The following is a 27,993-nucleotide window of genomic DNA, read 5'->3' on the forward strand; positions in this document are numbered from 1 at the left end:
ATCCCAACCCCTGGGATTCTCTGTCTCTGTCTCCAGCCTGGGGATCTCTGCCCTGTGATGTCTGTCTGCTTCTGCTCTCTGGAATGAGGACAAAGGAGGACCACAGTCTTTGGATACCTGTCTTAAGCTCTCAACCAATCTCCCACTGTCTCTGCTTCCCTCCTTGTTCTATTCCCCTTTCTGGCCCCTCAGTCTTAGAGCTGCTTTAACTGCTTCCTACACTCCTGAAAAGGGAAAAATACTAATATTTATAATAAAAGCTGCCATTTATTGAGCTTTACACGTGTTATTTCATTTAACATCCCCAATAAATAGGTTCTGTTATGATTTAGTCCCATTTGAAATTGGGGCAAGGGGAGCAGCACCATATTATGAATGAAGAAAATGAGTCCCAGAGAGGGACAGGGAGTTGTCCCAAGGATTCCAGCCCACGTCTGTCTGAGTGCAAAGCGTGGGTCATTTTCACAGGTCTGAGAAATGGTTGGGAATGGACATCATCTCTTCGCCCTGTCATCTTGGACCCCATTATTACCAGTCCCTCATCTCTCTGCCTTGATCCTGCTTTGAGGACGAGGTATCTTTTTCTCTCCACCCGTAGTCTAGACCTCATGCCCTCCCTCCTTCTGTTATTCCTTCCCCCTAGTTCTTCACTAATGTGTGTGTACTCCCGCTATCCTGAAAGCACTTTGCATCAGCCCTTTTATTTCCTACTAAAAACTTTTGGAAAGCCAAGCAGTTGCCAGCCTGTTTCCAGGATCGTGTGAATTTGCTGCAGTGGGGGTGGTGAGTGGGGAGACAGGCCATGATGTGGTGAGGGTGAGGACTTCACTAGAGTGAGGTTCCTCAGAAGCCACCGTGGGGCTCCCCATCAGCTGTGACTTGAGTTATATGGTATTTTTCGATCCAGACACCTCATTTTGACTTGGCTCCAATCCTGGAGTTTACTTCCAGCCAGGGCTTTGAATACCTGTGTCCTTGAGAGGAGCTAAGTTCTATTTCATTTGCCCCCTATCTCCTCAAGTGGCACTCACTTCACCATACCCTTCTTTCATTGTGTTGGTTTTTCCTCTCCACATCAACACTCAAGAAGGCGTTCTGAGGCCTTGGCTGAGGCCAAGGTTCAAATAGCTGATCACAGCTCAGTGAAATGCAGATAATGGTCCCTGTGTGTTAAAAGGGAGTTCCAGACAGCGTACCAGTGGGTCCTTCACTCATGGCCATCAACCAGTTACACGGAAAGGGGGCAAACATGGTGCCCATATCTAGAGATTGCTGCTTTTTTCATGTCCTCTCCCAAGTCTGTCTTATCCTTCTTCTACAAAAAAGTCACTGCCACAATTGCAAGATAAAGAAATAATCATTTTATCGTGCATCAGACTATTTCATGGGGATGTCACAATGGCAAGGAGCCTAGTATAAAAATGGGAGGTTGGGAAGGGGCAGCAGCATCCAGAACTGGGGCTTATCCAGCCCAAGGCCTCGGAGGACATCACCTTTGCCTGTGGCAAGATTAGTGGAGAAGGTTTCGAGCAAGACTTGGACCCTCTGGCCAGCTTGCAGAGTGGGTGGGCTGTGTCTGGCCTGTGCTAGTTCTTCTATTTGGGACAGTTGGGAGGAGGCGTGTCCAAGGAAGCCCCCTTTTCCTGTGGCTGTGGATCCCTTTGGCCTTTGGGGTGCTGCTGGTGGTGGTGGTAGGGCTGGGCAGAGGTTCCTAGAATCTAGTCTGTTTCACAGAGGTTATACCCTTCAGAACCTCAGGAGGAACAGCTTTGAGGAGCCCCCTGGCAGGTGGAAAGGCCAAGCCTGTGAATGGGCATAGACCCTCTCACTCTTTCCTGGAGGCGGTGCCCATCATACCAGCATTCATCCTGGACCCACTGTTCCCCTGGCTGTAGGGCTAGGACTTGGGGATGGGGGAGAGTGGCTCAGCCCTATCTCTGGAGGGGAGGGGTTCCCACTGCTTCCTTTATCTGGGTCTGGCCTGTGCCAGTGAGGGATAGTATTTTCCCTGGCGCTGAGCAGACAGCTGAACAGAGCCCGCCAGAGGAGCAGTGAGCCCAGCTGGGCAGCTGTGGAGACACTGGTCGGCTCAGCTTTCATCCACATCAGAGCTTGCCTGCCCCGAGATTATCCCCACATTCGAATGTGGCTCCAGCATCTCACTTGGTTTTGGCCTTGGATGAACATTGAGCAGGGAGCCTGGCTGGAGGCCAGGAGTGTTGGCCTCCTCGTGAGGGAGCCAACAGCAGGAGGCACAAACCACAAGGCCTAGAGAGCTCCTACAGGCTAGTCGTGTTCTGAATCTGGGACTTAGAATTCAGATGTTGAGCCCTGGAGGCAACAGCTTGGGGTCTGAGGACTTCCAATGGAGTTCCCAGAGCTCAAGACCTCAAACCAAGAGTCTAGAGCCCCAACGTGAGGGAAGCCTGAAGCCTGGGCTGGCAGTCAGTTTCTCTGGTGGTTGGAAGCCCACCCTGGCAGCAGTTGGGTTGGCCCAGGTCTTGCTGTGTGCTTGTCTTGCTCACAGAAGTTTGAACTGGACTCTTGATGGTTTGGCTGGTGTGCAGGGCCAGGCCTTGGCGGCTAGGGCTGTCTCTGGGAGACTCTTCAGTACCCAAGGTACCCAGGGACAGGGATGCCTTCCAGCCATCCACCTTGTCCATCAGAGCCTACAGTGCCCTCAGGAGCCATGTGGGCTCTAGCTCGGCCTGTGGTCTGTGCCTCCATCTGCCTTGCGATTCCTCTCCTCCAGCCAGAGCCCCCTCCCCAAGTCTCAGACCCAAGAACTGCAGTTTCTGGGCCTTTGGGTATAAGAGCTCAGGAGGAACCTTGGATGCAAAGCCCTTGTGTCTCTGCCTCTGCATCTTGCTTGCTCTGGGACCCGGCTGGGCATTGCCGTCCCTGCTGTAAAATAGGCATAAGCATCCCTGTCTTCTCCATCATCCAGTGAAATGGCCCAGTACGGGGCCTAGAGCATAGTATTTGCTCAGTAAATTTGATTTGCGTGAAATAATGGTTGTGAGAGGGTTTTCTTCCATGACCCTTTCTTCTCTGTGTGTGTGAGCATTTCCATTCTTAGCTTCATGGAGGAGCAGCACTGTGAGGAGGAGACTCACACAGGGGCGTCACCGCAAAGACCCCGTTGGGATCTCTGATCCAGGATGGCACCCTGTATTCCTGCCTGGGAGGGACCAGGGAGTGGCGGGTTTCCCTCTCTGAGGGGGAGGCCGGGCAGGCTAGGCTCCAGGGTGGGACTGCATTGTTCTCTTGCCCTCATCTCACCTGTTCTTCCTGCCTGGAAGGTCCCACAGAGACCGAACCTCCAGCTGTTCGTGGAGGGCTGAAATTAACCCTTTCTCTTGACCTGGTATCTGCCCATTCCCTTTCCAGGGTGCTTGAGAATTCAAGGCCACCAGGCTGAAGCTGCCAAGGGTCCGTGTGTATGTGTGGGGGTGCAACTTCTAGCAAAATGGCACCGGTTACCCCCTGCCATAGGGCCACCTCTTTCCCTAGATGGCAGGGTCAGCAGGCATGTGTGGCTGTTAACACTCCTGTTACCCACCTTAAGTCTGCAAGTAGAAAAACGGATACAGATAACAACTGAGTGGTCAGCAGCAGCCACATGTGGACAGCTGGAAGCATGAGCAAGGTCCCTTTGGTCAGTGGCAGCCGCAAAGACCCAGGCTTCAGGGAGACCCCAGTTGGTGCCCTTGGGGTCTCCTGCCTGGTTTCAGTAATAAATAACATGAGGACCCAAAAACCAAACCAAAACAAAAAAATATAACCAGTATCTTTTGGGGTATGCGGTGGGGGACTGTTTAAATAACCGGCCTTCCCCGGGCCACTGGGTGGTTGCTGGGCGTGGGCCGGGCGGCAGTCACCGGCACGTGTGCAGCTCCACCAGCCGCTGGCACTGTCGGCACTTGACGAAGCAGCACCAGTGGAACTTGCAGCTGCAGCGCTCGGCCAGCTCCACCTGTGCTGTGTGGAAGCCGCGGCCGCAGCACAGCAGCTCACAGCCGTCAATGGCCTTGGACGTCTTGTTGCACGTGCGGCCCCTCGTGCCCAGCACGCCGCTGCGCATGTCCTGCTCACAGAAGTCCGGGCTGGGCTCCAAGTACACCAGGTCCTCATCTGTGTGCGGCTTGAACTGCGCGTTGCGCGGCACCAGCGCCCTGGAGGAGCCCACGCGGCGTGGCTCCACCTCGGTGGCGCCATCGAACTTCTCCTTCAGCGCGTGGCCCACCTGGCGGAAGGGTGGCACGGCTCGCCAGCACGTCTTTACTTCGCAGGAGCCTGACACCCCGTGGCACTTGCACTCCACCCGCATGTGTGTCAGGATGGCCTGCAGGGGACCGGGAGGGGGGAGAGGCATCAGGAGATGTGTCAGGGGAGGCTGGGAGAGGCTGCTGGGGGCAGACAGCGGGGCTGTGGCTGTGGGGGCCCTGCTGCAGAACTGTAGAAAGATGTCCTGTCGCGCTTCCTCTGTATTAAGTACGCGCTGTGTGCAGTGCTGGGCTGGTAAGTTGTGCTGGGGACATGCTCCCCCTGGCCCTGCCCCTGGGGCACTAGCAGTTAATGGGGCAGAGACATTTTAAAGGGCATTGTCATGAAACAGCGAGTGACAAGTGACACGGGGAAGAACATGGCTGTGCCGAATCTGCACAGGAAGCTTGACCAGTAGGTATTGAGAAGGCAGGTGGTATCAGACTTAAGCCCACGATCTTTGCTGTGACACAGGATTCAAGTCCTAACTGTGCTACCTGTGAGGGGGTGTGAGAGACAAAGGGATGGAGACACACACCTATGTACATAAACACGCATGGGCAGGGTGTGTTCAGGAGCATGTGTCATGCAGGGCACCACTCACAGTTCTGTGACCCCTGCACCCCCGTCTATTCTCCACCCTGCCGCCCTGTACCCCACTGGCCGACAAGAGGTGCCTGGTGCTGGTGAGAACCTGAACAATTGTTTTCTGAAGGGCATGTGGGTTGGAGTGTTTCAGGGACCTTGCCGAGCCCGCCTCTGCCCCAGTGATGATGGTGGCAGAAGAAATGACATACTACCTTCCTGCCAGCCTCGTTGTTGTGGAGGTTCATGAGGGCCCGGCTGGACGAGGCACCTTTGCTTCGCTCCCGCACGTCCACGAATGACTGGGAGAAGGCCACACCGTAGGCAATGTTGTCTGAGCATCCTGACCACTGGAAGCCTGGGGTGCAGTGGGCAGAAAGGGCCATGGGTGAGGGACGGCCAGGCCCCTACCCTCCCACTCGCCTCCCTGCGTCCTGCACTTACCCTGGGGGCTGACCCCGTGCACTGTCCGGTCACAGCCGCACTTTTCCAGCTCCCCACTGCTGCACGCCCGTGTCACCGCAAAGGCCACACCTGCTGAAGAGATGGCGTACACGAAGGCCGCCTCCCGAGTCCCTGTGGGAGGTAGAGGGAGGGCAGGGCTGGGTCCCAGAGCTCCTCCCGCACCCTCCTTTTCAGAGGTGAGGGATATATGGGACTTGAACCGCTGCGGCCCAGAGATTTGCAGGCAGGCTGACGCCCATGGGCCAGGAGTGACACTGTGCTGTCGATCGTCTGCACCACACGCTCACTATGTGCCAGGTCCCGTGAGGCCAGTACTATCATCATCCCCATTTTACAGAGATGAGTCCACTTGTGCCTGGGCATACGGTACGTGGTGAGCAGACAGTCCAGCTTCATTGCTCTTAGCTCTGTGGGCTTGCTGTTCTCACAGTCCTCTCCAGAAGGCTAGTGACGTTCGTTTGAGAGAGAGAAGACAGGCTCAGAGGTGATTGGACGGGAACAAGACAAGAGCTGTGAAGTAGCGGCTGGACTGCTGTCCCAGGTCTGGCTTCCTCTAAAACCCGTGTTCTTTTTGTGCCTTTTTCCCAGCACCCCCCCCCCCCCCCCGGGCTCTGAGGGGTCCCCCCCACCTTAGGGTCCTGCCCCAGCCTTCCTGCTCACGCTGAGCTCATTCCTGATATCATTTTCCTTCCTCATCTCTTTAGGAGTAAATTGTAATCACAATGGCCCCTACTGTTTACCTGACCTCTGCCGATGAGGGCATGCCCTCTACCACAGGGAGTTTTATCTGTTCCCATTTTACGGGAGGCACCGTGCAGGTTTGGGGAGGGGGAGTGACAGAACCAGGACTCAGACACAAGTCTGTCCGCCTCTGTGCCTGCTCTTTCCCTTCCAGCCATGACTTTTCAGTGGTTCTATTTTGGTGCCTGCCCTCGCCCCCTGCCTGAATGGGTGTTTTTATCCTCCTAGGAACGGTGCCTCAGGGGTGTAGCTACTGTGGAACCTCTTTCTGGGGGTGTGGGTGGTGGGCAGGAGTGTGTGTGTGTGTGTGTGTGTGTGTGCAGTGGAAGTGTGCGTGTGTGCGTGGCTGGCTGGGAGTGTGACCAGACAGGCCCTGCTCCTCTCCTGGGCCCTGTGAGGGCCTCTGTGTGCCCGTGACTGTCCTTCTGTCTCTTGCTGGAGTGTCCGTGTCCGCAGGAGTGGAGGGGGCAGGTTTTGGCCCCGTGGTTGGCAATTACCTCTGCGACACCCAGGGCTGTGCTCCCGGCTGCCCTGGGGAGCAGTCGCCGTGGTCAGGCAGAAACAATCACCTCCTCTGTGCCCGTGTCTGTGGACAGGCAGCAGAAAAAGCTGAGCTGGGGTGGGGGCAGCTCAGGCCCTGATGGCTCAGGATGCCCTGTTCTTGGTTCGGCCCTTGAACTGGGGATAGTGCCCACTGCCCACTGCCCACCCCCTGCCCTGGCCTGGCCATTTTGGGCTGGCATCAGGAGCCTTGGCTGGGGCCACGGGGGCCTTGACAGCCTGAGATGGAATCCTCTCCAAGTTAATCGAGGTTAATAGCAGGATCATGTTGGTTGGTTTTGTGCTGCGGCCGCCCAAGGAGAGACGACTTTAGTTTCTGGTATTTCTGGTATTTCCAGGCCTGAACCAGCACAATTCTGTGCCCCAAAGACCAAGGGGGAAGGGAAAGCCAGAGATAGGGCCATGGGCCCCAGATCTCGGTCTGGTATGGTCCTTTCTTCTTTGCTTCTCTGGGCTGTCAGGCAGCCCTGGGCCACCCCAAGCTCTGGCCTCACCTCCTTCCTTGAGTGCTTGACCCTGGAGTGCAGGGCGCCCTGTGAGGTTGCCCAGGGAGACTTCTGCCTCATTCCCCAGACCAATACCCTGTGTCAGGACTCCGGTCCCCTGCCCTGGCCTTGGGAAGGGCAGTATGGTTTTCTCAGCTTGGGAGTGGGCCCGAAGGAAGACATTCTGGAAGGAAGATAACAAAAGGAGCTAAAGCTTGTAGAGAGTACTTACTCTGGGCTGGGCCACTAAGCACTTTACATAATTTACGTACACTTTACAATAATCCTACGAAGTTGAGACTTTTAACCCTCATTTTACAGATGAGGAAACTGAGGCACTGAGTGGTGAAGCAACTTGTCCAATAAAACCCAGCTGGGAAGTGATGAAACTGAAATTTGAACTTAGGCATCCTGGCTCCAGAGCTTCTAACCTTGACATTATCCTGCCCCATGGCCGGAGCCCCCAGGAATATACACGCAGCCACTCTCTTCCCATCGCCCATGTGTGAAGCAAAGAACTTCCTTAGGTCTACCCTGAATCTCACATGCTGTAGGACAAGCCCAGTTACTTCTATTGGTTCTTTACTGGGGGATGGTGAGCAGTGGGCCTCTGTGCTCAGCACAGTAGGCCCCAGAAGGCCTGGAGAATGTGGCTAAGCCACCGTGCCCCTAAATCCAATGGCAGTGGCTCCTCTAGCTTTTTCTAACTGGCCCTGGATCCCAGCCCTTTGACTCGAGTGCTGCGGCCCTCCCTGGCTCCTCCCTTCTGCCAGGGTGCCCAGGCTGGGGCCTTGCTCACTAGGGCACTGGGCACCTGGCTGACCGAGACTGCTGGGAGAAAAAGATTGTGGTGTGCCTGCTAGTGTAGCAGAAGGGAGTTCCCAGCCACGTGGTTGATAACTGCTCCCTGGTCAGGGGCTTGCCTGTTCCAGCTGCAGCAGAAAGACAGTCCTGCTTTGTCCTTCTGGGACAGCAGAGCTGGGACTCTTGAAGGTGCCAGCGGCCACCCTGCAACCCCTGCCTTCTCCATAGAGCCATCTGCCCATCCCACACTCAACTCCTTCCTGCTTTTTTCTCTTTCTCAGGGCACCTCCTTTGCCAGTTCCGCTGGTCTAAATCCTGTATGTCCTCTGGGTCCTGTCTCAGGGCCACCTTGCTAATGTGCTAAGGTTGCCTGGGGCTGGAAATTCAGCGTTGTCCTATGGCTCCAGCAATAGCTTCTCTTTTGGAGAGTGCTGGGGCCTTTGCACATGCTGTCCAAGGCTCACAACAACCTTAGCAACCAGTTCTCTCCAGCTCTGCTCTATGGAGGAGAAAGTGAGGCTCAGTGGCTTGTCTGGGGTCCCTCAGCCAGTCCGCGGCCAAGAGGGAATTGGAACAATTCTGAGCACATCACATGCAACGTCTCTCCCAGATGTTAGAAGGAAATACATTCTAGCTGGAGGGAGTGTTTGGATAGAACCAGATGGGGCTGAGTGGACTGGAGAGGAAGCCATGGGGACCTGGCCGGGGTCCTGGTGGAAGTGCCATCCTCAGCATAACTCATGTGTTTCCAAAGCAGATTCAGTGGTAGACCCTGGGGAGGCGGGCAGGATGGGCATGGGTCTTTGAGGAAGACATTATTCCCCATTCTATCCCCAACTTGCCTATCTAGTTTCTTATCTGCAAAAACTCACGTTTTCTTGAAACCACCTCCAGGAAACCTCTTTGGGTTTAAGAGATGATGTAGACAGGGCAAAGGGGAAAGGCTTTGGAGTTGGACAAAGCTGTACTAAGACTACTCCTCTCTGAGCCTCATTTTCCCAATTCCAACATGGGGAAAGCCCCGCTGTCCGTCAGGCGAGACCCTCGCACTACATCCATGCTTCCCTCCCACCATCACGTGTTTGCTCTCGCTGGCCTGCCTGGCCCTCGCAATAAGAATCAGGTTGCAGGCTGTAAGTATCTTGCGTGTTTGGCCTCTGCAGCCAGACTAGAAGCTCCTGGGGCCAGGCTGTCCCTTGTACTTCTTCTCTAGCCCTCCAGCATCCTGTGAGGCACAGAGTGGGCCCCTCACAGCTGCTTAGAGACATGGGGTTGGGAAAGAGCAGGGATGCTTGCCAGGCAGGCCTGAGATGGAGTCCTGGCGCTGCCACTTCCAGATGTGTGATTTCAGTTTTCTTATCCATAGAGTGGGGTTAATAATTCTGCTGACCTCATCAGGTGGCTCTGGAAATCTAATGAGGTCAAGTAAAGAACATGCTTAGTCTAGTCTCTGGCACATAGTAGGCACTCAAGACACAATAGCTATTGTGAGACTTACTGTTGGGCGATTAATACCACTATTCATTTGCTAATCAAGATCGACGGGGCATGTACACTCTGAAGGCCAGTCAGTTGACCATGTCTTTGCCATCGGGCTACACGCTTCCTTAGGGCAGAGACTCGTGTTTCTACCTGACCAAAGGTTTACTGATCAGCCGCTGTGAGTTAGGCCCTATGCTATGCACTGGGGGCACTGAGGTGAATTTGTCCTCAAGAACTCTCAGGGGAAAAATGTCTCTGGGGGACCCCACCCCCCGCTCTGCCTGTTAAATGACCTGATGGCACCAAAAGGCTGAACTGAGAGGCCACCCAGAAGGAATGCATGTTCTCACCCTCATTAGGTCTAACGTGATGCCAATATTGTTGTGGACAAAGCTGAGAACACAGGTTATAGTGAGTGACCACCCAGGACTGAAGAGCATTTACTTCTCAAATCCAGTCTGATGTTACAGTTAGTAAGGTGTCCTCAGTGCTTTTAGACATGTGGTGGTGCAGAGATAGTCCTGGTTTTGAATCTCCTTTTTGCTATGGCCAGTGCCCCACATCCCCTCTCAGACAAGGCAGCCAGAACCTGAAGGGACCTCAGGACTCACTGGGACCTCTTTCTTAGGACAGGAACTTGATCAAGGTCACAGAGTGAGAGACAGAGGCCGGGGGAGGCCCTGTGGTGTCTGCAGGTGGAAGCAGGAGAAGAGGAGTCTGCACGGCCTTTCCCGGGTCTCCCGTCCTGCTCACGGCAACCTCTAACCTTGGCCAGACTCTGTGGCCTCTCCCTCCCATCCTCAAACCCTTTCCATTCATTCAACAAATACCTGAGATGCGCAGGTGCTGCTCTAGGCACTGAGATGAAGCAGTGACTGAATTGCAGAGGTCATCCCACATCTGGCCCTTAACGCCTGCTCAGCCAAGAACTTTCACCTACTGGCCCCCATGTCCGGCTTCCCCAGACGCCAGTTTTACCAGGTTTCTGGTAGATTTTCAGCCTCGAGCACATGTTGTCCTCACCAGGAACCATTATCTCACTGTCCGTCTTGCCTTGGTAGGACAGAAGCAGGGTGGTGGCCTCTGCTGTGTGGGGGTGGGGGGAGTGCTGAGTTGGGGGATGGGAGGCCTCAGGCAGTAAGAAGTGAGGGGACAGGGAGGTGTCTCTGTGGGAGCCACTTAGCCCGGCAGAGGCATCACCTCTCTGAATCCTGACGGGCATCCCAGGATTGTCTCCATTGTGTGGGGAGCAGGATGGTGAGGCTAGGGAATGGAAGGACCTTACTAGAGATGTCACAGCCAAGAGCTGGCAGGTCTGGAGCCTGGGTGTGTTACCACCCTCTGCTGGCTGAGCCCCTTTCTCAGAGGTGAAACAGGAACAATACTGCACCCTTGGAGAGTCAGGACAGCACACAGGAGCCCCTCAGTGAAAGGGGGTTCCTGGCTCTGGGGGCGCTCTGTTAGCTTTGGCCTTTTCAGTGTCTGAGGTCATGACCCCAGCCAGGCAGCTCATGAATGGGGTACTGGCCAACCCCCCAGTTCCCAGAGCCGGGGACTGTGAGGGAGGCCTGCCCAGACCGACTGCTGCCAAAAACGACAGCAGCTGGTGATGAGGGATGGCTCCTCTTGGGTCAGGGTCTACACTAAGTGCTGCCACACACTACGTCACTGAGCCTTTGTGACCACCCCATGAGGTAAGTGCACCTGCCGGTCTCACTGACAAATGAAGATGCCGGGGCTCGGAGGAGTGGAGTCGCCACGCAGGGTCACGCTTGCCACATGCTCCCTCCAGCTGCCTCATCAACCCCTGCACCTTCTAAGAGTAGCACTTTGGCCTCAGGATGGACAAGTCCCTTTTCCTCTTGTTCAGTGGAGACAGATGAAGACTTTTCCAAGAGGAATTTTACTCAGGAAGAAAAGGAAAGAATACAAAAGGGAGGAGACGGATGGAGGGGAAGACCGTTTCAAACATAACTGCCTGGTGTGGTGGGCCTGGAGGCAGGGCACCTTGACTCAGCTCTGAGGGGACTGGGCATCTGACCAAGTCCCTCCAAATGTAATCCGGAGCAGGTTCCAGCCTAGCCCGGTAGGATTCTCAGTGTCTTCCCAAACCTGCTCAGGCAGGGCTGGGCCCCCTCCTTGGCTCCTTTCGCAAGCACAGGCGAGGAACGGGGTCCCTCACTGGCTTCAGGCCAGCACTGACCCATGCCTGCCTTTCTTTGCCCCTCTCTCCTTGCCCTGACTTGCTTCCTGTAGTCGTAAGACATCCATAGTCTGTCTCCTGCATGCCAGGCCCTGCCAGGTGCTGGGAAGCAGGTAAACGAGACGTCCCCCTTGCCTTGGAACAGCCTGGGTTTAGGGGTGGGGGAGGCAGGCATCCCAGTTCACTCTAAAAGGTGTAACAAAAGCCGTGTGAACATGCGTGGTTTAGAAAAAAGTGTGCGTGTATGCTTTGAGAGAGAGAAAAATTAATAGGACAGATGGGTTAAAATGGGAACACTTGGTGAATCTAGGTAAATACTATATATGGCATTCCTTGTATTATTTTGGCGGCTCTTCTGTAAATTTGAAATTATTTCAAAATAAAAAATTATAAAAACAAACAAACAAAACCCTGGCATGAACAAAGAGCATCAGAGCCCAGAGGGAAAAAGCAACCACCTGCTTGTGGGAGCTGGGAAGACTGGGGGAGGGACCTGCAGAGTTGGCAGAGAAAGCGGGTTGGGTGTTTAGGGCAGAGGACACAGCACGTGCAAAGACTGGGGTGTGAAGGGGCACATGAAACCTGCTGATCTACCTACTAGCCCGCCCCAAACACCAAACACCTACTGTGTGAGAGGAGCTTCTCATGCTCAGAGTCTGTTATTTGGACCTAATATCTGCGCTTCATCAAACAGGCAGCCCGGGCCCTCGGCAGGGGCACCATCGTCCTGGGAAATCCTCTGCCACCACACCGCTCACTGGGTCTCAGCGCCTTCTCTGGAGCAAGAGTGCTCAGTAATGCCAAGCACGATCGTGCCTTTTTGGCTTCTGCCAGCTCCCAGGAGAATGGCTTCCAAATTTCTATCACAGTTGGTTTCCAACAACATCCAAATGGTTTGCCACAAGCCCAGCAGCCCTAGCTGCCCAGGACCACAGGTGCCAAGACAAAGGTTGGCCCAGGCAACGCCTTCCTGCTGCCTGAGCAAGTCACAGGGCTCCATCAACTGTCCGTGGTGGCTCGGGAGTGTCAGTTACATGCTCAGAAAGTAGGAAAAGAGGCAGTTGGTTTAGAGCACTTCCTCGAGTGCAGAGGCTTGACCCTGTGACCTCCCAAGGAGCCTTCCAGTGAGTTGCATGGAACATTTCTCTATGCCCTGGCCCACCTTCCTTGGGCTTAATGCCTTCTCATATTTCTGGTCTCAGCTGAGGGCTTACCTTCTTCAGAATGCTTGCCATGAGCCCCAGTCTTGGCCAGAGGAGGGCCACCCCTGTGCTCCCAAGACTCCTGTGTCCCCTCCACCACAGTGCTTTCTCATCATGGGTAAGAGCAACACACTGTAGCTGGAGTGCCTGGGCTCCAGTCCTGGCTCTGCCACTTTCCAGTTCTGTGACCCTGGGCAAGTTACGTAACCCTCTCTCTGCGTGCCTCAGTTTCTTCTTTTGTAACAAAGGGCCAGGTGAGTTAACACTTTGAGCAGTGTCTGGTCCCTAGTTAGCGCTTCTGGTGTACAACCCTCTACCCATGCTAAGCTGCGGTTGTTGAGTGCTGCTTGCCCCTGGGTGTTGGGGCTGGATGTGGGGAGGATCCCAATATGGGTCATCACAGGTACAGATGGGTGAGAATGGGCTCACAGATGAGAGGCTGAGGGCTGAGGTAAAACAGCACGGGGCTGGGGGGTCTGGAGCCCAGATCTGAATTCTGATGCTGCTCTTCACCCTCCGAGGACCCCCTTCCTGTCTGAGCCTCGATTTCTTCCTTTGTGACACTGGGTGGTAGCGCCAGGACTGAAGACACCGCACACTGTGGAGTGCTGCCCAGCGCAGAGACAGCGGCCTTCTCTGATGGCTCTCCCACCCGAGCTCCTGCCCACCACGATCATGCCCCTCTCAGGCGCCTCCACCCACACTCCATGACTTCGCTGGAACAGGGTGCTGTTTTTGCTTGATAAGTGACTGGCTAGTCTGGCCACTAACGAGTGTAGCATTCCCCACCCACGGAAATGCAGTCTCTTCTGGGGTTCCCGGGCAGAGGTTGCACGCCCGGCACTGCTGGCTCCCCAGCGCCCTCGCAAGCCCCTCCCTCACCTTGCGTCACCACCTTGCCGAAGACAGGCAGGGAATCGAGTGTGGAGCAGTTCCAGCGCCGGTTCCGGAACTGGTACTGGCACTCCTCGATGGCGAGCTGGGCGCCCCGACGCACGGAGTCCATCACCTCCAGGTTGCGCTTGCACATCTGCACCTGCCTCTGGATCAGGCCCTTGAGCTTCTCGCATGTCTCCTCCTCCGAGATGCTCCCCACTGAGGACAGCTTGGCCAGGTACCTGGGGAGAGGAGGGGGGGATGGAATGCAATGCAGAGTCCCTCCCCTCCTCTGTCCCCTCCCAGGATGAGGCCGTGCCCAGCAGGGCTGTGGGAAACAACTTGTCCCAGCATGGGCCCTGGCTGTCAGCTTGTCTGGATCCAGTGACAGGCCCTCTTGCCCTGGAGCAGGGAAGTGCTGTCTTTCACGAGAAGGCCGTGTCTCAAGTTGGCCAAACCAGGCAGAGCCCCCGTAGGTTCCTCCCTGCCCTGGGTGACCACTGCACCAGCGTCTGGGCCCTGATGTTATCCCAGCCCCTGGGCTCCTACGCCTTCCTGTTGAGGTGCCTTCTAGCTGAGAGTCACTGTCTGCTCTGGTGTCTCTCTTCCCTGCCCTCAGTGACAGCCCACCTTCTGGCTGCAAAGCCAAGATCCTCACTGCCAGCCACAACCCAGGGCCATCAGAAGACCAGCATCAGAGCTGCAGCACTTGGAGGTGGGACAAGGAGGGCAGTGGAGGGCTGGGGGACGGGGAATGGTCAGCACACAGGTGGCAGGCAAGGGAGTCTTCAAAAACCAAGTATGCCATGATCTCTCCTCAGCCCCTTGGGTTTTTACAGCCTGAAGAGGGGGCGACAATGCTGGCTCCACCCCATAGAGTCATGGTGAGGATCACAATCTAGGTGAGATCATTTATGTCAAGAAGCTCTGGGATCAGGCACATGTGGGGTGAAGAGGATTTAATACGTCCATTTCAGTGGAGAGCACTACTATTCAGTGAACACCTACTATGTGCTGTGCATGGTGACAGGCACTCCATCCTGGGGCATCCTTACCCCAAACCTATGAGGTGATAATTATTATTCTCATTGTATGGATTCCAGAATGAAGGCTAAGCAGATGATGTGCCCAAGGTGACAGAGATAGCAAATGCCAGAGCCAAGTCTCAAACTCCTTCAAACCCCAAGGGCCTTCCTCTTGCCTGTCCTCCTCCACAGTGAGCTGAGGGGCCCAAGAAGGCTCTGCTTCATATAATGACAGACCCTTGTGATCTGGGCCAGGAGGCAAGGAGGCAAGACACAAAAATGCTCACTAGGATGGGGAAAGGGCCTGTGAGGAAGAAGTGATCCCTCTCTCAAGGTGTGCATTAACTGAGCACCTACTAAGTGCCAGGTATGTTTCAGAGAGGTAAAGTAACTGGCTCTCAGTCACCTGGTTTGTAAGGGTGGACATGGATTGGATCCCCATGGCTTGTGATGTAACTATTGCCCCCTCAGCCTATCGTCCCCCACCCCCAGGGTCCCCAGCACATAGTAGGTGCACAAGTGGAAGCCTAATAATGGTGGGAGGAGAGCTGGTGGTGACTCTAGAAGGCAAAAGGGATCTTGTATGTGAAAGATGGTCCGATGTGAGTCTGAGGCAATGGGGCAGGACTGATGAATGAATGGTGATCAAATAAAAAAGTATACAGAAAACAATTAAAATATGGGAAGTTTTTATGATGATGATAATAAAAATAGTGAACTTTTATGGAACTTAGGGGGCGAAGTACTTTACTTACATTATTGCATTTAGCTTCTCAGAAATATAGTGAACTCTCATTTTATAGAGGAGGAAACTGAGGCACAGTCAGGTTAAGCAATTTGCCTTGTGTGCAAAATCACACTGATAGTAAGAAGTGGAGCCAGGACTCGAACCTGGGTTTGCCTGACTTCAAAGCTGTTGTTCTTTTATGTGGCTCAGTGACTAGAATTGACAACAGTAGGCAGAAACTGCTGGGAGCTGGGCTTCTTCAACTTAAGGATGACAGCCAAGGTGCCGTTGGTAGCGCGCCTGCTGTCACGGAGCTCTCCCTCCCTAGAGGTGTGCAAGCAGCAGTTGGATTCTATTTGCCAGGCCTGTGGGGTGGACCAGAGTGATGGTTCTCAAACCTGGCTGTGCATCGAAACATAGTGGGTTTGTTGAAAGCACAGGTGCCTGGGTCCCACTCCAGGTGGGCGGCTGGGCTTTTAACACATCCCCAGGAGCAGCTGTGAAGCCAGGCTGACACTGGCTTGGAGAGTCCTTTAGGGGAAGCTCTTGGGTAACTACTGGGGGGTGTTTCCTTCTAAGCCTGAGGGAGATCTGATTCTGGGACCCATGTTCCTTCTCACTGCAATGTCAGCCCCCTGGCTGTGCGGCCCGTGTGAGCCTGGCTTTCTTTATCTAGAAGCGGGGAGATAATGGTTCCTGTCCCAGAGGGCTGCTGTGAGAAATTAATGTGATTTAATGTGGCGGCTGCATCTGGCTCTGAGCTGGGCACATTGTGGGTGCACTGTGGCTGTGAGGATCTCTCCCTCCCCTGGCAGCGTGGGCAAGTGAGAGGTGGGTGGTCTCGGGCTGAGGCGATTCGACCTGTCTTCTCTTGCCGTCCTGGGGCCTCCCTGTCTCTACCAGGTCCTGCCTAGCAGATGCAGAGACATAGTGTCCTGACAGAAGCCTGAGCCTCTCAGAGGGACACAGGGCAGGAAGGTGGCTGAGGGGCAGAGAGAGGGTGCATCTTCAAGGCAAGGAGGACACTTGGCTCCTCAGTGCTGCTTGGGTGCTCCCTAGCCTCTGCCGGAGGGAAGGGGTCCCCTATAGAATGGGTCCCCCTGGCGCTCCTGGCCTGCAGGGGGCGCCAAGAGCCCAGCTACTGGCTGCGGGCCAGGTCCATGTTTGGGAGGCCAGTGGTGAGGGGGCAGGAAGTTGGGCCTCAAGTGGGATCCTTTCCTGCTCAGACGCAGGGTTGGCCTCTTGGAGAAGGGTGGGGGCACCTATGTCCTCTGTGACATGGGGCACAGAGTTGGCCTGTCCCATCCCAACCTATGCTCCCTCTGCATCTAGCCCAGGGGCCAAGCTGGACTGTGCTGGGTCCTGGCTTTCAGAGAAGGGAGGGGTTCAGGGACATGGGGTTCTATGGGCAGGGGGAACAGGTAAGGGAGGCCTGGCTGGGCCACCAACCCACTGTGTGACCTTGGGCAAGTCCCTGTCCCTCTCAGAGCCTGTCTCCTCATGGGTACAACAAACCAGTGGGTCCATGTGGCCATTCCCAATGTCAGAGTGGGCAGCCTGGCTTCTACATCCTGGAATGGGGGTTCCCAGCCTAAAGGCCTCCTGGACCCATGCCAGGCTGATAGATGGAGCTCCTGCCATTGAACAAGGAATAAGATGGACCGGAGGGGCCTCCTACCCTTTCTCCCTGAGGCTCAGAGCTCAACGAGGGGGAGATGGGCTGAAATAATAGTAGTAGGGATTTAGGGGTGAACTGCTGGGCTGCCATGGCTGTGAGTCACTGGGACAGCTTCCAGGAAGAAGCTGAGAAACCTCTTCCGCTGAGGAGCATCCCTGGCCCCATGGCTGGCACCAATGCCCACCACCCCCAACCCCTACCTTTATCTGGCCCAGCAGCTGTCCCCTTCCATGCCACAGAAGGCACGGCCCCACCCCCACCCCGGTTCTCCCAGAGCCCACGGTCTTGCCTGGGAAGGGCTGGGTGCCAGAGATGGAAATGGAACTGGAAATAAGGTGGAGAGAGTGAGGACCCTGGGTGTCACAGGCTAGCCCCTGCATTGCTTGCTTGTCTGCTGTCCTTAGGGTGTCTGGCTCATTTTACAGATGAGCAAACTGAGGCCTGAGAAGTAGGGTTACTCGCCCAAAGTCACCCAGCTAGTGAGTGGCAAAGCTTGGAATGCAAATCCAGCTCTGACTGGGGACTCTCTTTCCCCTGTACCCTGCTTGTGGATCTGTACCATGGTGTCATGTCTGCCTGGGATCTCCTCAGTGCCTAGGACAGGGTGCAGTACATAGAAAGTGTTTAATAAAAACTTCCAGTGTGAACAGAGGGCTCTGTCCTGACTAGGTTCCCTTGCTCACCTCCTAGCAGAGTACTCAGGGTAGGTAAGAATGGTGTGTGGGGGGGTAAGGGACAGAAATGGGGATGGCTTTGCCTTTCAGTCTGCTGAGGGCTTGGAGACCCTTAGGGGCTAGGCTCACCTGGTCCTGGGGACCTCAGGAACCCCCTCTCTGCACCCTACGGTGGCTCAACCTTTCCCCCAGAGACACGTGTGCCACTGCTGACCCTGGGGCTGGGCTGGGCTCAAATGTCGACTGCACAAGCCATTTCTGGGCGGACAGAGCCTGGGCACAACCAGTCTCGGCTGCCACTGGGCCAGGCCGGCCTGTGGAGGGCCTCGACCATCCCCGTTTCTGCTTCTCCTGTCCTAGTTGCATTGCCCCAGTTTAGGCTTCTTCCTGCCACTGCTGAGTACAGCCTTAGCAATTTGCCACCTGCTGCCCCGGCCACCCAGGACTCTGGCCGCAGTCGTGCCATCGATCAGGTTACCCCATCAGCCCAGGCCGCCCAGGCAGCCCCGGCTGCCGCTGCCAGCCAGCTCGTGCCCCATCTTCTCAAACAGGGGCTGCAGGTCCTTCAGGCTCCTCCCAGGAGGCCCTCCCCGCACCCCGGCCCGTGCTTGCAGCCTGCAAGGCTGGAGGGCCCTGGCCTTGCCAGGGAGATCAGATCCTCTCAGCCACCTGCTGTTTTCATTAGAAACTAAAATTAGCTGGGCTTGTCCCAAGCTTTTCCAGGTTTGCTTGCTTTTTTAAAAAAATATACAAATTCCTAGAGGAAAATCCACACCTCTCGGACTCCTCCCTGGTTCTTCCTCTGCGCGTCCAGAGGAGAGGAGACGGGAAATAGCTAGAGTGTTTGGGAGGCCAAGCAGATCAGTGTCGTGGGTCCTGGCCCTGCGGGTGTCCAGGTGGGGGCTGGGACACCGGCCCAGGCCTCTCTGCCCCCTCCCTCTGGCCTCCCTGCCTGCTTGGGCCACATTTAGAGCCTCCTCAGGAGCGGTCCTGCCTGTGACACCAGGGAGGAGGAAGGCCAAGTGAGAGGGAGGAGGAGCCTGAAGGAAACGGAGTGCCTGCTGAACAGTGAGCCACCTTGGGAGACGTGGGCCGGGTGACAGTAAAAGTGATACAGAGACATCCAGAACAGTGTTCTCATGGGAGGTGGGGAGTACCTGGTTCCCCAAGATCCCTACCCCCCCAATTACTCAGATCTTTGAACATTTCTGTACCCGTGGTCTTAGTATCCTGCTTTCCTCTCTCCCATGGTGTCCCTGTCCCCGAGACTCTTATCCCTCAGCGTGGTAGGCGGTGTGGCATATTGTGCAAGGGAGTTGGACAGACCGGGTCAGAATCCCATCTCTGTGTCCCCCGAGGCAAGTTAGTGAATGTCGCTGAGCCTCAGTGTCTCCATCTACAGAATGGGGAGAGTAGTAGTTCTTATTTCAGGAGTCTTAAATGAATGAAATGTTCAGAGTAGGCACCCTCCCCCCTGTAGGCAACGTGATTACAATATTATCACTGTTAGGATGTTAACATCATCGTAATCATCATCACCACCACGTCAAATCCTTGTCAGAGCCCCTGAGCTGGACCCTGCTGGACCTCAGACTACTTCCACTCATTTGTCTGCTTTGCTTGACTCTGTCCTCTCTCTTAGACCTGGGTCCCCAACCCTTTTTTCCTCAGCTGAGCACTCTTAGGGGAGGACAAACTCCCTTCTGGAATAATGGGTCATCTCAGCCTCGATCCCACCAGCAGACTTGTGACAGAATCTCCAGACAGAGTATGCGGGGTTAGGGAACGTGTTTTCCTGGTGCTTCTGGCCCATCAGATGGATGCTCCAGGGACCAGGAGTATAGAAGACAGGATGGGGTCTTGAGGGATGGTGTTGTTAGATCAGGAGCTGAGGACACTGGGGTGAGAATGGCAGGGTCAGCAGGTGTCCAGGACAAGCTCAGGTGTGCCCAAACCACTTGAGGGACTAGATGACCGGAAGAGAGGCACCTGACATCCCCTGTCACTGGTGCCCTTCAAATAATAGTCACGTGCTCTACTACATCCTTATTGCATCCATTCAGGGTTGGCCAGGTGAATATTATCCCTTCCATTTTACAGATGAGGAAACTGAGGCTCAGAGACACATGCTCAAGGCCACACAGCCAGTCGGGGGTGGTTAGGATTTGAAAGCAGGCCATTCTGGCTTTTGAGCCTGGGCTGGCTGATCAGGTTCCAAAGATGGCCTTGGGTACCGAAGGCACAATGGGTTGGCATCAGTGGACAATGACTGGAAGACAGTGGCTTCATTTTTCCACTGCTGAGCCTTTCCAGAGCCCCACCTCTTTTCTGCACTACTGCGAAGGCGTCTGGGCTGCTTTTAGGAGTGAGGGGTCCTGGGGTGGGGAGGGAGATATCGCAGGGGTGATGTGGCTGAATGGGCAGTGTCTAGATCTGTGGTCTCTGCAGCTTTTGGGGCCACAAGAGGAGTTGCTGCCACTGGCCTGAAACCCCTGGAGGGGCAGCCAATGAGGAGGGGCCAGCCTTGGAGATGCTCACAGTGGCTGTGGGGTAGAGGGTGCTGCGCAGTTTTAGCATAACTCCAGAGTTCTCCCTGTCCAGGCCCACTTTTCTTTGCTCCAAGTGCATTTCCTCAGTTGGGTGGGTGGGTGGGGGGTGGGGAGGTGGCCTCCTCTGGAGCCCAAGTCCCCACTTCTGCACCTTATGGCACTACTCCCCCTCCTCCTATCTCCTGGAATCCCTAGCTCCTTTGACTCCTGTCCTTAGAAGATTCAGCACCCCCATTTTCTGTCTCTTGGTTTCCCAGTTTTCCTCACTTCCATTACACTGGTGTCCCAGCTCCCTACATTTCATTCCTGAGGGCTCCGTGTCCCCCACTTCCTGTCTGGGAGACCCCTCCACATTTCCCATCTCACAGTGTTTGCTCCCGGGGGGGCTGGGGGCTGTCTCAGGGCTAGAACCGGCCATTCAGACCTGAGCCTGGATGACCCCAGAGCTGTGCCACAAGGTTAGAATTTCCCTTCTCTCTCTGGGGCAGGTCTGGTTGGGGGGTGAGTGGGTGTCAAGTTTAGGGCACTTTCTGACCTTGCCTTGCCCCCTAATTTGCCAGCAGAGAGCTTCTCCCTCACGAAGGCTCACCTACCCCTTGTGCCAAATGCCTTTCTTGCCCTTGTAGCCATGGAACGGTCGAACTGCCCACCTTAGTTCCACTGAGGCAGCCCTGAGGGTGGGAGGGGAGCGAGGAGGGATGAGTGGGACTGCAGCTGAGCTGTCCAGTGCTGGTTTCCTGGAGTGAGGCTGTGCTCTGGTGGCTCCAGGTTTCTAGTGAGGTCCTTGGCCACTCTGGGTTCCTTGGATCCCTTCTAAAGGCTCAACTCCGGGAGACCCTGCGTCCAAGCCCTGACCCCAACAGGGCAGATGGGAAAACCTTGGTTCCTTCCTTGTTCCAGTTGCTCACCACCTCCAGCAAAGAATGACTGGCTAGGGGGCAGGGGCTGCTGTCACCCGCTGCAGGGAAAGTACCGGGAAGACAGGAGGCCTGGGATGGAGTTCCAGCTCTACCACTAACACGCTATGTGACCCCAAGTGCCTACACAGAGCCCGACAGAGCAGGTCTTGACAAATAAGTGTTTGCCATGGCTGAGCGGGGCATAGGAGACCCCCTCTCCCCCCACAACCCACTGCCTGGAGGCTGTGTCCTAGGAGGGGGTTGAGCCGATCATCTCTGAGAGCCCCTCTCACTCTGACAGCTGTGATTCAGTCCTCCGTTCCCCAGGGTGCCAGCACAGCGGGCCATCCTTGACTCAGGAGGAAAACCCTGCAGTCTCCAGCTCCTGGGGAAGAGTTTCTGGGACTCGATCCTGTATGATAGGATTTGTGTGTGAGTGGAGGGAGAAATAGGGTCCAAAAGGAGTCACAGTAGAGAAGAGGCCCTTCTGGTCTCATTGGCAATTTCCTGCTGCTTCGAATGGGCCTCCCCAAAGATCCCTCCAGAGCTGTGAGCTGTCAGGAGCTTCTTTCCCTCCCCAGATGCATCACTCCCTCTTTCCACCCACCTCCCTCCCCGTCTCTTCTCAGACCAGGTCCCCTCCATTGTGGGGGTTCTGACTTGGCCAGGGATCTCTTAAAGTTTGGTTTCAAGTTTGCCAGGACATGGGGGAGGTGGAGAGGGGTTTGATGGGGAAGAGGAGCTGGTGGGGTCATGGCAGGGAGCGAGCCTTCTCTTGGGTTTGGCTGAATCACAGAAGAAGCAGTTCAGGACTCAGAGATAAAACCTGGCAACTCCTGTGGAAATCTGGACAGCAACCACCGGGTCGCAGCTTGGCCTTCTAGCTGAGTTTGCTGAGCAAACCAGCAGAGGCGCTTACAAGCTTGTTTGGAGTGGGGGTGACTGGAGGGGCCAATGGCGTGCAGCTGTCACTCCCATTAGTGGTTCCCTGGCCAACTCTGTGCCAGGTTGGCTCTGGCCAAGCCCTTCTTCCCAGAGGGAGGAACAAGAAGAGTAGGCTTGGTTCAAACGCTCAGCTTCCCAAACGCACCCACAGGGCCTGAGTTGGGCGAGTTTCAACAGGTTTGAGGAGCCCTGCCTTGTCAGATGCTTGCTGAGTTGCTCAATTGCTAATCCAGGGTTGAGGGAAGAAAGTCAAGCCATAGCAGACAGCTGGGTCTGAGCCTGAGCAAAGCCCTCGGGCACAGCCTGGTCCCGGGGCCCTGCCACGGAGGGTGAGGGGGAGACAGCACTTAACCTGGCTCTGAGGGGCGTGCCCTCACTGGGGAGCTGAGGCCAGAGCAGCAGATCTGCTCCGTGACAGCCACACTCCTGACACCCACTTTGGCACATCTTAGCATCACCTGAGACTCAGGGAAGTGGGGCGGAACCTCCCTCCTACTCGAGGTCTCTGAAGATAGAGGCACCATTTGACCACAACTTAAAACTCCGTGGAGGGAACAAGCCCTTCCTTCCTTTACCCATCAAGAACTGACTGAGCGCCGGCTGCATGTCAGACGTGTGTCAGGCACTCCGATGGTACGGAGAGGTGTTTACGCCCCCACATGTTTATAACCTTGTAGAAGAAACCACACTGCTGGATGACAGCTATATATAATAATACAGAATAGTTCTATAGGCAGGGGACTGAAAACCAGGAGATCTGGAAATGGGAGAGTAAGTCAATTTCAGGTCATGCTTCTGATTTTCAGAATGGCCTTGGGGAAGTCACTGCACCTCTGGGTCTCTGAAGTGGGGACTGAAAAGAATACAGTCTCCTTCCTCTGAACAAGGGAGGGGAAGAGGTTTTGTGGTTCCAATAGGCTAATGGGTGAGGATGCTTTGTAAACCACTGATTCTCAACCAGGGGTGATTTTGCCCTGCTGGGGACATTTAGCAATGTCTGGAAACATTTTTGGTTGCCACCTGAGGGGGTTCCTACTGGCATCTAGTGGGTAGAGGCCAGGGAGGCTGCTAAATAGTTTACTGCGCACAGGACAGACTCCAGATATCAATGGGGCAGTTTGAGAAATCCTGGTGTAAACTGTAAAGGGCTGTGGCTGTGTCAGTGATTGTGATTCAATGCCCAGAAGCCATTAGAGGAGCTTCAAGAGGATGGGTTTTTATTATTTTTAAAGAGTTTTATTTATTTATTTTTTAGAGAGAAGAAGGGAGAGAGAAAGAGAGAGAGAGAGAGAAAGACTGATGTGCAAGAGATACATCGATCAGCTGCCTCTCGCATGTCCCCAACTGGGGACCTGGCCTGCAACCCAGACTTGTGCCTTGACCAGGAATTGAACCGGTGACCTTTTGATTTGCAGGCCAATACTCAATCTACTAACCCACACCAGCCAGGGCATTTAGAAGGGAGAGAGGTATCCTTTTCAGCTGGGGACTAGGGGCACAATTCCTGGGGGAGACAGGTCACATGTCTACCTGTGGGGCTGGCGTTGACACCTGAGCTGGCTGTGCACGCACCTGTCCCAGTGAGTTGTGCCCAGTGCCAGGCCTCACTCTGCCCATGGTCAGGGGAGCCATAGAGCCTGCTGGATGAGCAGATCACAGGAATTGGGCTGGGAGATGCACACCTATGGGAAGTCAGATCCAATGATGAACATGATGCTGCTGCAGTGACACCAGCTGGCTCTTCCAGCAGCCCCTCCTCGGGCCAATGGGATTCACCTGTGAGCCAGGCTGGGCCTCCCTCACTCTGTGAGGCTCTTGTAGGGTCCCTGGTTGAAGAACAGGGTGGTGGCAGCCTAAAATCCTACATGTGTGGCCTGAGTAAGATCATAGGATCTGGACAGAATCGTTTGGGGTTAAAAGGGCTTGGGAGCAGCAGCCCAAAAGCCTGTTCTCTCCATCGTCCATGCAAACAGGGACATGAGTGCTGTGGCCCTCAGCTTCCAGCAGCAGCCGTGGCTGCCATTCCTTCGGTGCGCCTGGCACTGTGCTCGGATGCTCCGTGTGTGGCCTCTCTTCCTTCACAACCCCCCAAATGTGGCTGCCATTTCACAGATGAGACGCCTGAGGCTCAGAGAGGTTGAGTAACCTGTCCAAGGTCACTGAGCTGGTCAGTGGCAGAACTGGGTTGGGACTGTGGGCAACCTGTCATCCCAGAGACCTAGCTCTTAGCCACTCTGCTGGATTGTCTTTGAGTGCAGCACGGGCTGCCTGCCCTCATCTAGCTGCCTCTGCTGGGACCCCCGCTCAGCGTGCCAATGCCTTCCTCCAGGAAATCCAAAATAATAAAACCTTAGCTCATCTATTCTCTGACTCTTCCCACGACTTCCATTTGGGGTTCAGAGCAATCTGCTGTAGACTGCCGCCCCGAGGATGGAAGAGGCCCACCCAAAGTCATCCAACATGTGAGGCAGAAGTGGGACTGGAACCCAATCTCCTGACTCCCAGCACAGCCCCAGTGCCCGGCGGAACAGTCAGAGACATTTCAGAGCCCAAGTCTGTGGCAGAGTCCAGGCCTTCCACTGATGGACTGTTTCCCTCCACCCATCCATCCCTCCCTCAGTGGTGGGAGCTACCACAAGCTGTCAACTCGCTCCGGGTGCCAGACACAAGTCTAATCAACAGCTTCCAGCTTCCCTGGGCTTGCCCAGGCCTCAGGCTGCGGAGCCCTCCCAGCTCCAGGCTTCGCCCTGTCCAACAGCTGCACGCAGCGGGACACCTGGCCTCCCCGCCAGGCCGCCCGCCCTTCTGAGACAACAGACAGCACCGGCTCCTGCACCAGGCCAGCCAGCCGCCTCTGGACTGAAGCCTGACTCCAGGTACTAGAAGGGGAGTGGACAGCCAGGCCTTGCCCCCTCTGAGGACGCTGCCAGCCATCCGCTTGGGGCCAGACCTCCAGCGTGGCTCACACTTGGAAAGACACAGTGCCAGCCACCGTGCCTGCCTGCCTGAAGCTTTTCCTTCTAGAGGCAGATTTTGGATCAGATCCGTCTGCCATTTACTAGCTGGGTGACTTTGGGCAATTACCTTCGTGATCCCCAATTTTCTCCTCTGTGGAATGGGATTCAGATGTTAGGGTTTAGAGATGTTAGGAGCTATCATAATTATTATTCTTATTGTCATGATTCTAACCTCCAGGCCAAGTCCCCCACTTCGTGACTGCTCTGGCTCACACTTAACTCTTTCCTCTGCCAGAAGCAGCATGTATGTTACCCCACCCATTTGTGGTTTTGCTTTTATCTTGTTGTTCTCCCTAGACCCCAAGCTCCTTGAAGTCCAGGCTGTGACATCGATTTCCTCCAGAGCTGACTCAGTCCTGGGCCTGGGGATGGATGGAGGGTGACAGGTTCAAGGCATCTGACCTAGTTTTGGGTGTGCCCAGAGATCTCTTCTCCATCACAGCCTCTCTGGTTGGGTAGGGTCCTGGGGGGGGGGGGGTCCCTGTTCCTTCTGCCGTGGGCCGAGCAGAGACCCTTGGCTCAAAGCCCGAAGGCCAGGGTGGAGCAGGATTGAGCGGGTCATCCAGAGACTGCTCCGTGGCAACCTGAACCATCACGGTTGCAGAGAACAGGTTTGCCAACCTTGCTTCTCCCTGCAGGCCGCCCTCCTCACCCCACCCCCCATGGCGCCAGAATGAGAACTGAGCTGTTGGAATTCCCCATGGTTTGCATGACCCAAAGCTGGGGCTGGGGTTTGGGGCCTGGATGTGACACCACCGAGGCCACATCGGCTCAGCTTCAGGCTGACTCCAGAGAAGGGGTACATATCACTGCCTGGGAGTCAAAGCACCTGGGTTCAGTTCTTGGCTCTGAGTTTGGGCAAGTAGCTTTCCCTGCTGGGGCCTAAGTTTCCTCATCTGTACACTGAGCCCAAACACTAGATGCTCTTGAAGGACTTGCCACTGAGGATGCCATTCTCATTTCTGAAGGCCTGGGTCAGACCCTGGCATTGCCACTTCTCTCTCCACCCTTCCGTGGCCCTGTGCTGGGTGGTCCGACCCAGCCCTCCCTCTTCCTGAGGCTCACATCCACTGCGGAGACCCAGCTCTGAACCAGTGCTTTCAGGAGTCAGCTCCAGGGACCCCAGACTCCCTCAAGTCCAAGTTGGCTCCCCTCCTCAGCTCTGCGATTCATACCCCACTTAGGGGGCTGATGTGCAGAGCGGTCAGAGGGAGGAGGTGGTGATGCCCTGGTTTCCGTGCACTGTGCCACTGCCCCTGAAGTGTTAATCAAATTAAGGCTCCAAGAAAAACAAAAGCTCCGCAGCCACTTCAGGAGGCCTCGGAGTCCTCGCCCCCGACAGCTGGGAGAATTCCTCATCACCTCCGTCCCCCAAGCCCTGGGTGGCTCGGACCCCAGTGAACACTCTCCTTCCAGGCTACAGGGCCCCGACTGGCCGCAATGACCTCATAGCAACAGCCATTGGACACTTGGGGCAATTTCATGGGAGATATTTGTTCTTTGGTCTTGATGCAGAGAGCATTTTTTCCTCTCCCGCTGTCTCCATGGAAACCCCAGCTACACTGCTGGCTAACCCCCTTCCCACCTCATGCTTTTCAGATCAATATTGGAGCTTGGCTCCCCACTGGCTGCCCACAGTGGATGGGGGCAGCGCTCTGGGCCAGGGTTAAGCCTGAAGCCTGGGGAATAGTCACTGAGAGGGGATGGAGAAGGAGTCTAGGGTCCTCTTGCTTCCCTGTGGACTCACCCAAGCTCATCCCTTCAGAACCCCACCCCCACCCCCCACCTCCTAGCCAACCTTCTGTCCCTTCACAGGGAGTCCCCTGAGTCAGGCCCTCCTTAAAGAGAAACAGGCACACAGGGCATCAGCAGTCACCACCTCTCCCTCCTTAGGCGAGACACCGAGAGGTGGGGGGCTGTTGTTCTCTTTAAGGGCTGGACGGAGTTTCTTCCTGCCCCAGGGAGAACTAAGGCCGGCAAGCGCCAACCAAGGGCTCTCGGAGGCCCTGCGTCCAGGTCCCTGCTCTCCTTCTATCCCCACCTCCCGGCCCCCAAGCAGAAACAGGTCCCTGCACGCCTCCAGCCCAGCCCGCAGCTCGGCGCAGCTCGGCGAGGGGAGCTCGCTCCTGCTCCTGGACGTCTCAGGATTAACCTGCTACTAGGACCCGGAGTCCTTCCCCGTAATGGGCTTCTTCGGTGACCTGTCAGCCCAGCTTGGGCTGCGCCCCGCGCCCGACACCCCACCCCGGCGGCCACTCTGCGCTCGCAACCCTTGCGCTCTCGGGTGCTCCAGGCTGCCTATGGGTGCGGACGCCGCCGCCACCCCTGCTGCCTCTGGGCTATGAGCCGGACCGGGCAGGAGGGGTGTCCAAAGGGAGGCCAGGGCAGTGGAGAGCGCGAGCGAGCCTCGCGTCCTGCGGCCGAGACACCTGCCGAGCGCCCCCGTGCCCGCTGCCCCGCCCCGCCCGGCCCCTGCCCGGCTCAGCCAGGTCCCAGCCCGACTTACAGCCAGTTGCTCGCGGCGGCGGAGAAGACTGCGAAGACGAGAAGGCGCAGCGAACGCAGGCAGGATCGGGGACTCATGGTGCTGCCGCGGGCGCCCGGCCCTGGGCAGCGGCTGCGGCCGCGGGGGGCCTCCCGTCGGGGCGGCAGGTGGGCACCCCACGAGTGAGCTGGGGCGCGGCGCCGGGCACGGGCCGGGGCGCGCGCGGCGGGGCTCTGCCTCCGTGCCTGCCGGCAGCCCTGCCCGCTACTGCGCCCGCTGCCCGGCGCGGACCAGACTGTCAGCGCCGCCCAAGAGCCGGGATGC

At 56.0% G+C, this 27,993-nt stretch overlaps 1 protein-coding gene across 1 annotated transcript; it reads right to left on the bottom strand.

The window, feature by feature from the left end:
- Positions 1-1,346: 1,346 nt before the first annotated feature.
- WNT4 (Wnt family member 4) lies at positions 1,347-27,980 on the bottom strand. The gene is made up of 5 exons (XM_090268747.1): positions 27,691-27,980; positions 13,677-13,912; positions 5,296-5,427; positions 5,067-5,209; positions 1,347-4,345 (listed from the first exon to the last, which is right to left on the bottom strand). Exons 1-5 carry the CDS (start codon positions 27,765-27,767, stop codon positions 3,878-3,880), a joined length of 1,056 nt encoding a protein of 351 aa, XP_090124873.1. The 5' UTR covers positions 27,768-27,980; the 3' UTR covers positions 1,347-3,877.
- Between the last annotated feature and the right edge of the window lie 13 nt (positions 27,981-27,993).

Source organism: Furipterus horrens, unplaced genomic scaffold (genome assembly GCF_987537825.1).
Source record: "Furipterus horrens unplaced genomic scaffold, mFurHor1.1.pri manual_scaffold_3, whole genome shotgun sequence".
In the NCBI taxonomy this organism is placed as follows: Eukaryota; Metazoa; Chordata; class Mammalia; order Chiroptera; family Furipteridae; genus Furipterus; species Furipterus horrens.

Coding starts and splice junctions, on each gene's coding strand:
- WNT4 (XM_090268747.1), bottom strand. CDS start 27,767: ATGAGTCCCCGATCCTGCCTGCGTTCGCTGCGCCTTCTCGTCTTCGCA. Junction 13,913..27,690: donor GCCGCCGCGAGCAACTGGCT/GTAAGTCGGGCT, acceptor TCCTCTCCCCAG/GTACCTGGCCAAGCTGTCCT. Junction 5,428..13,676: donor CGGCAAGGTGGTGACGCAAG/GTGAGGGAGGGG, acceptor TACCTCCCACAG/GGACTCGGGAGGCGGCCTTC.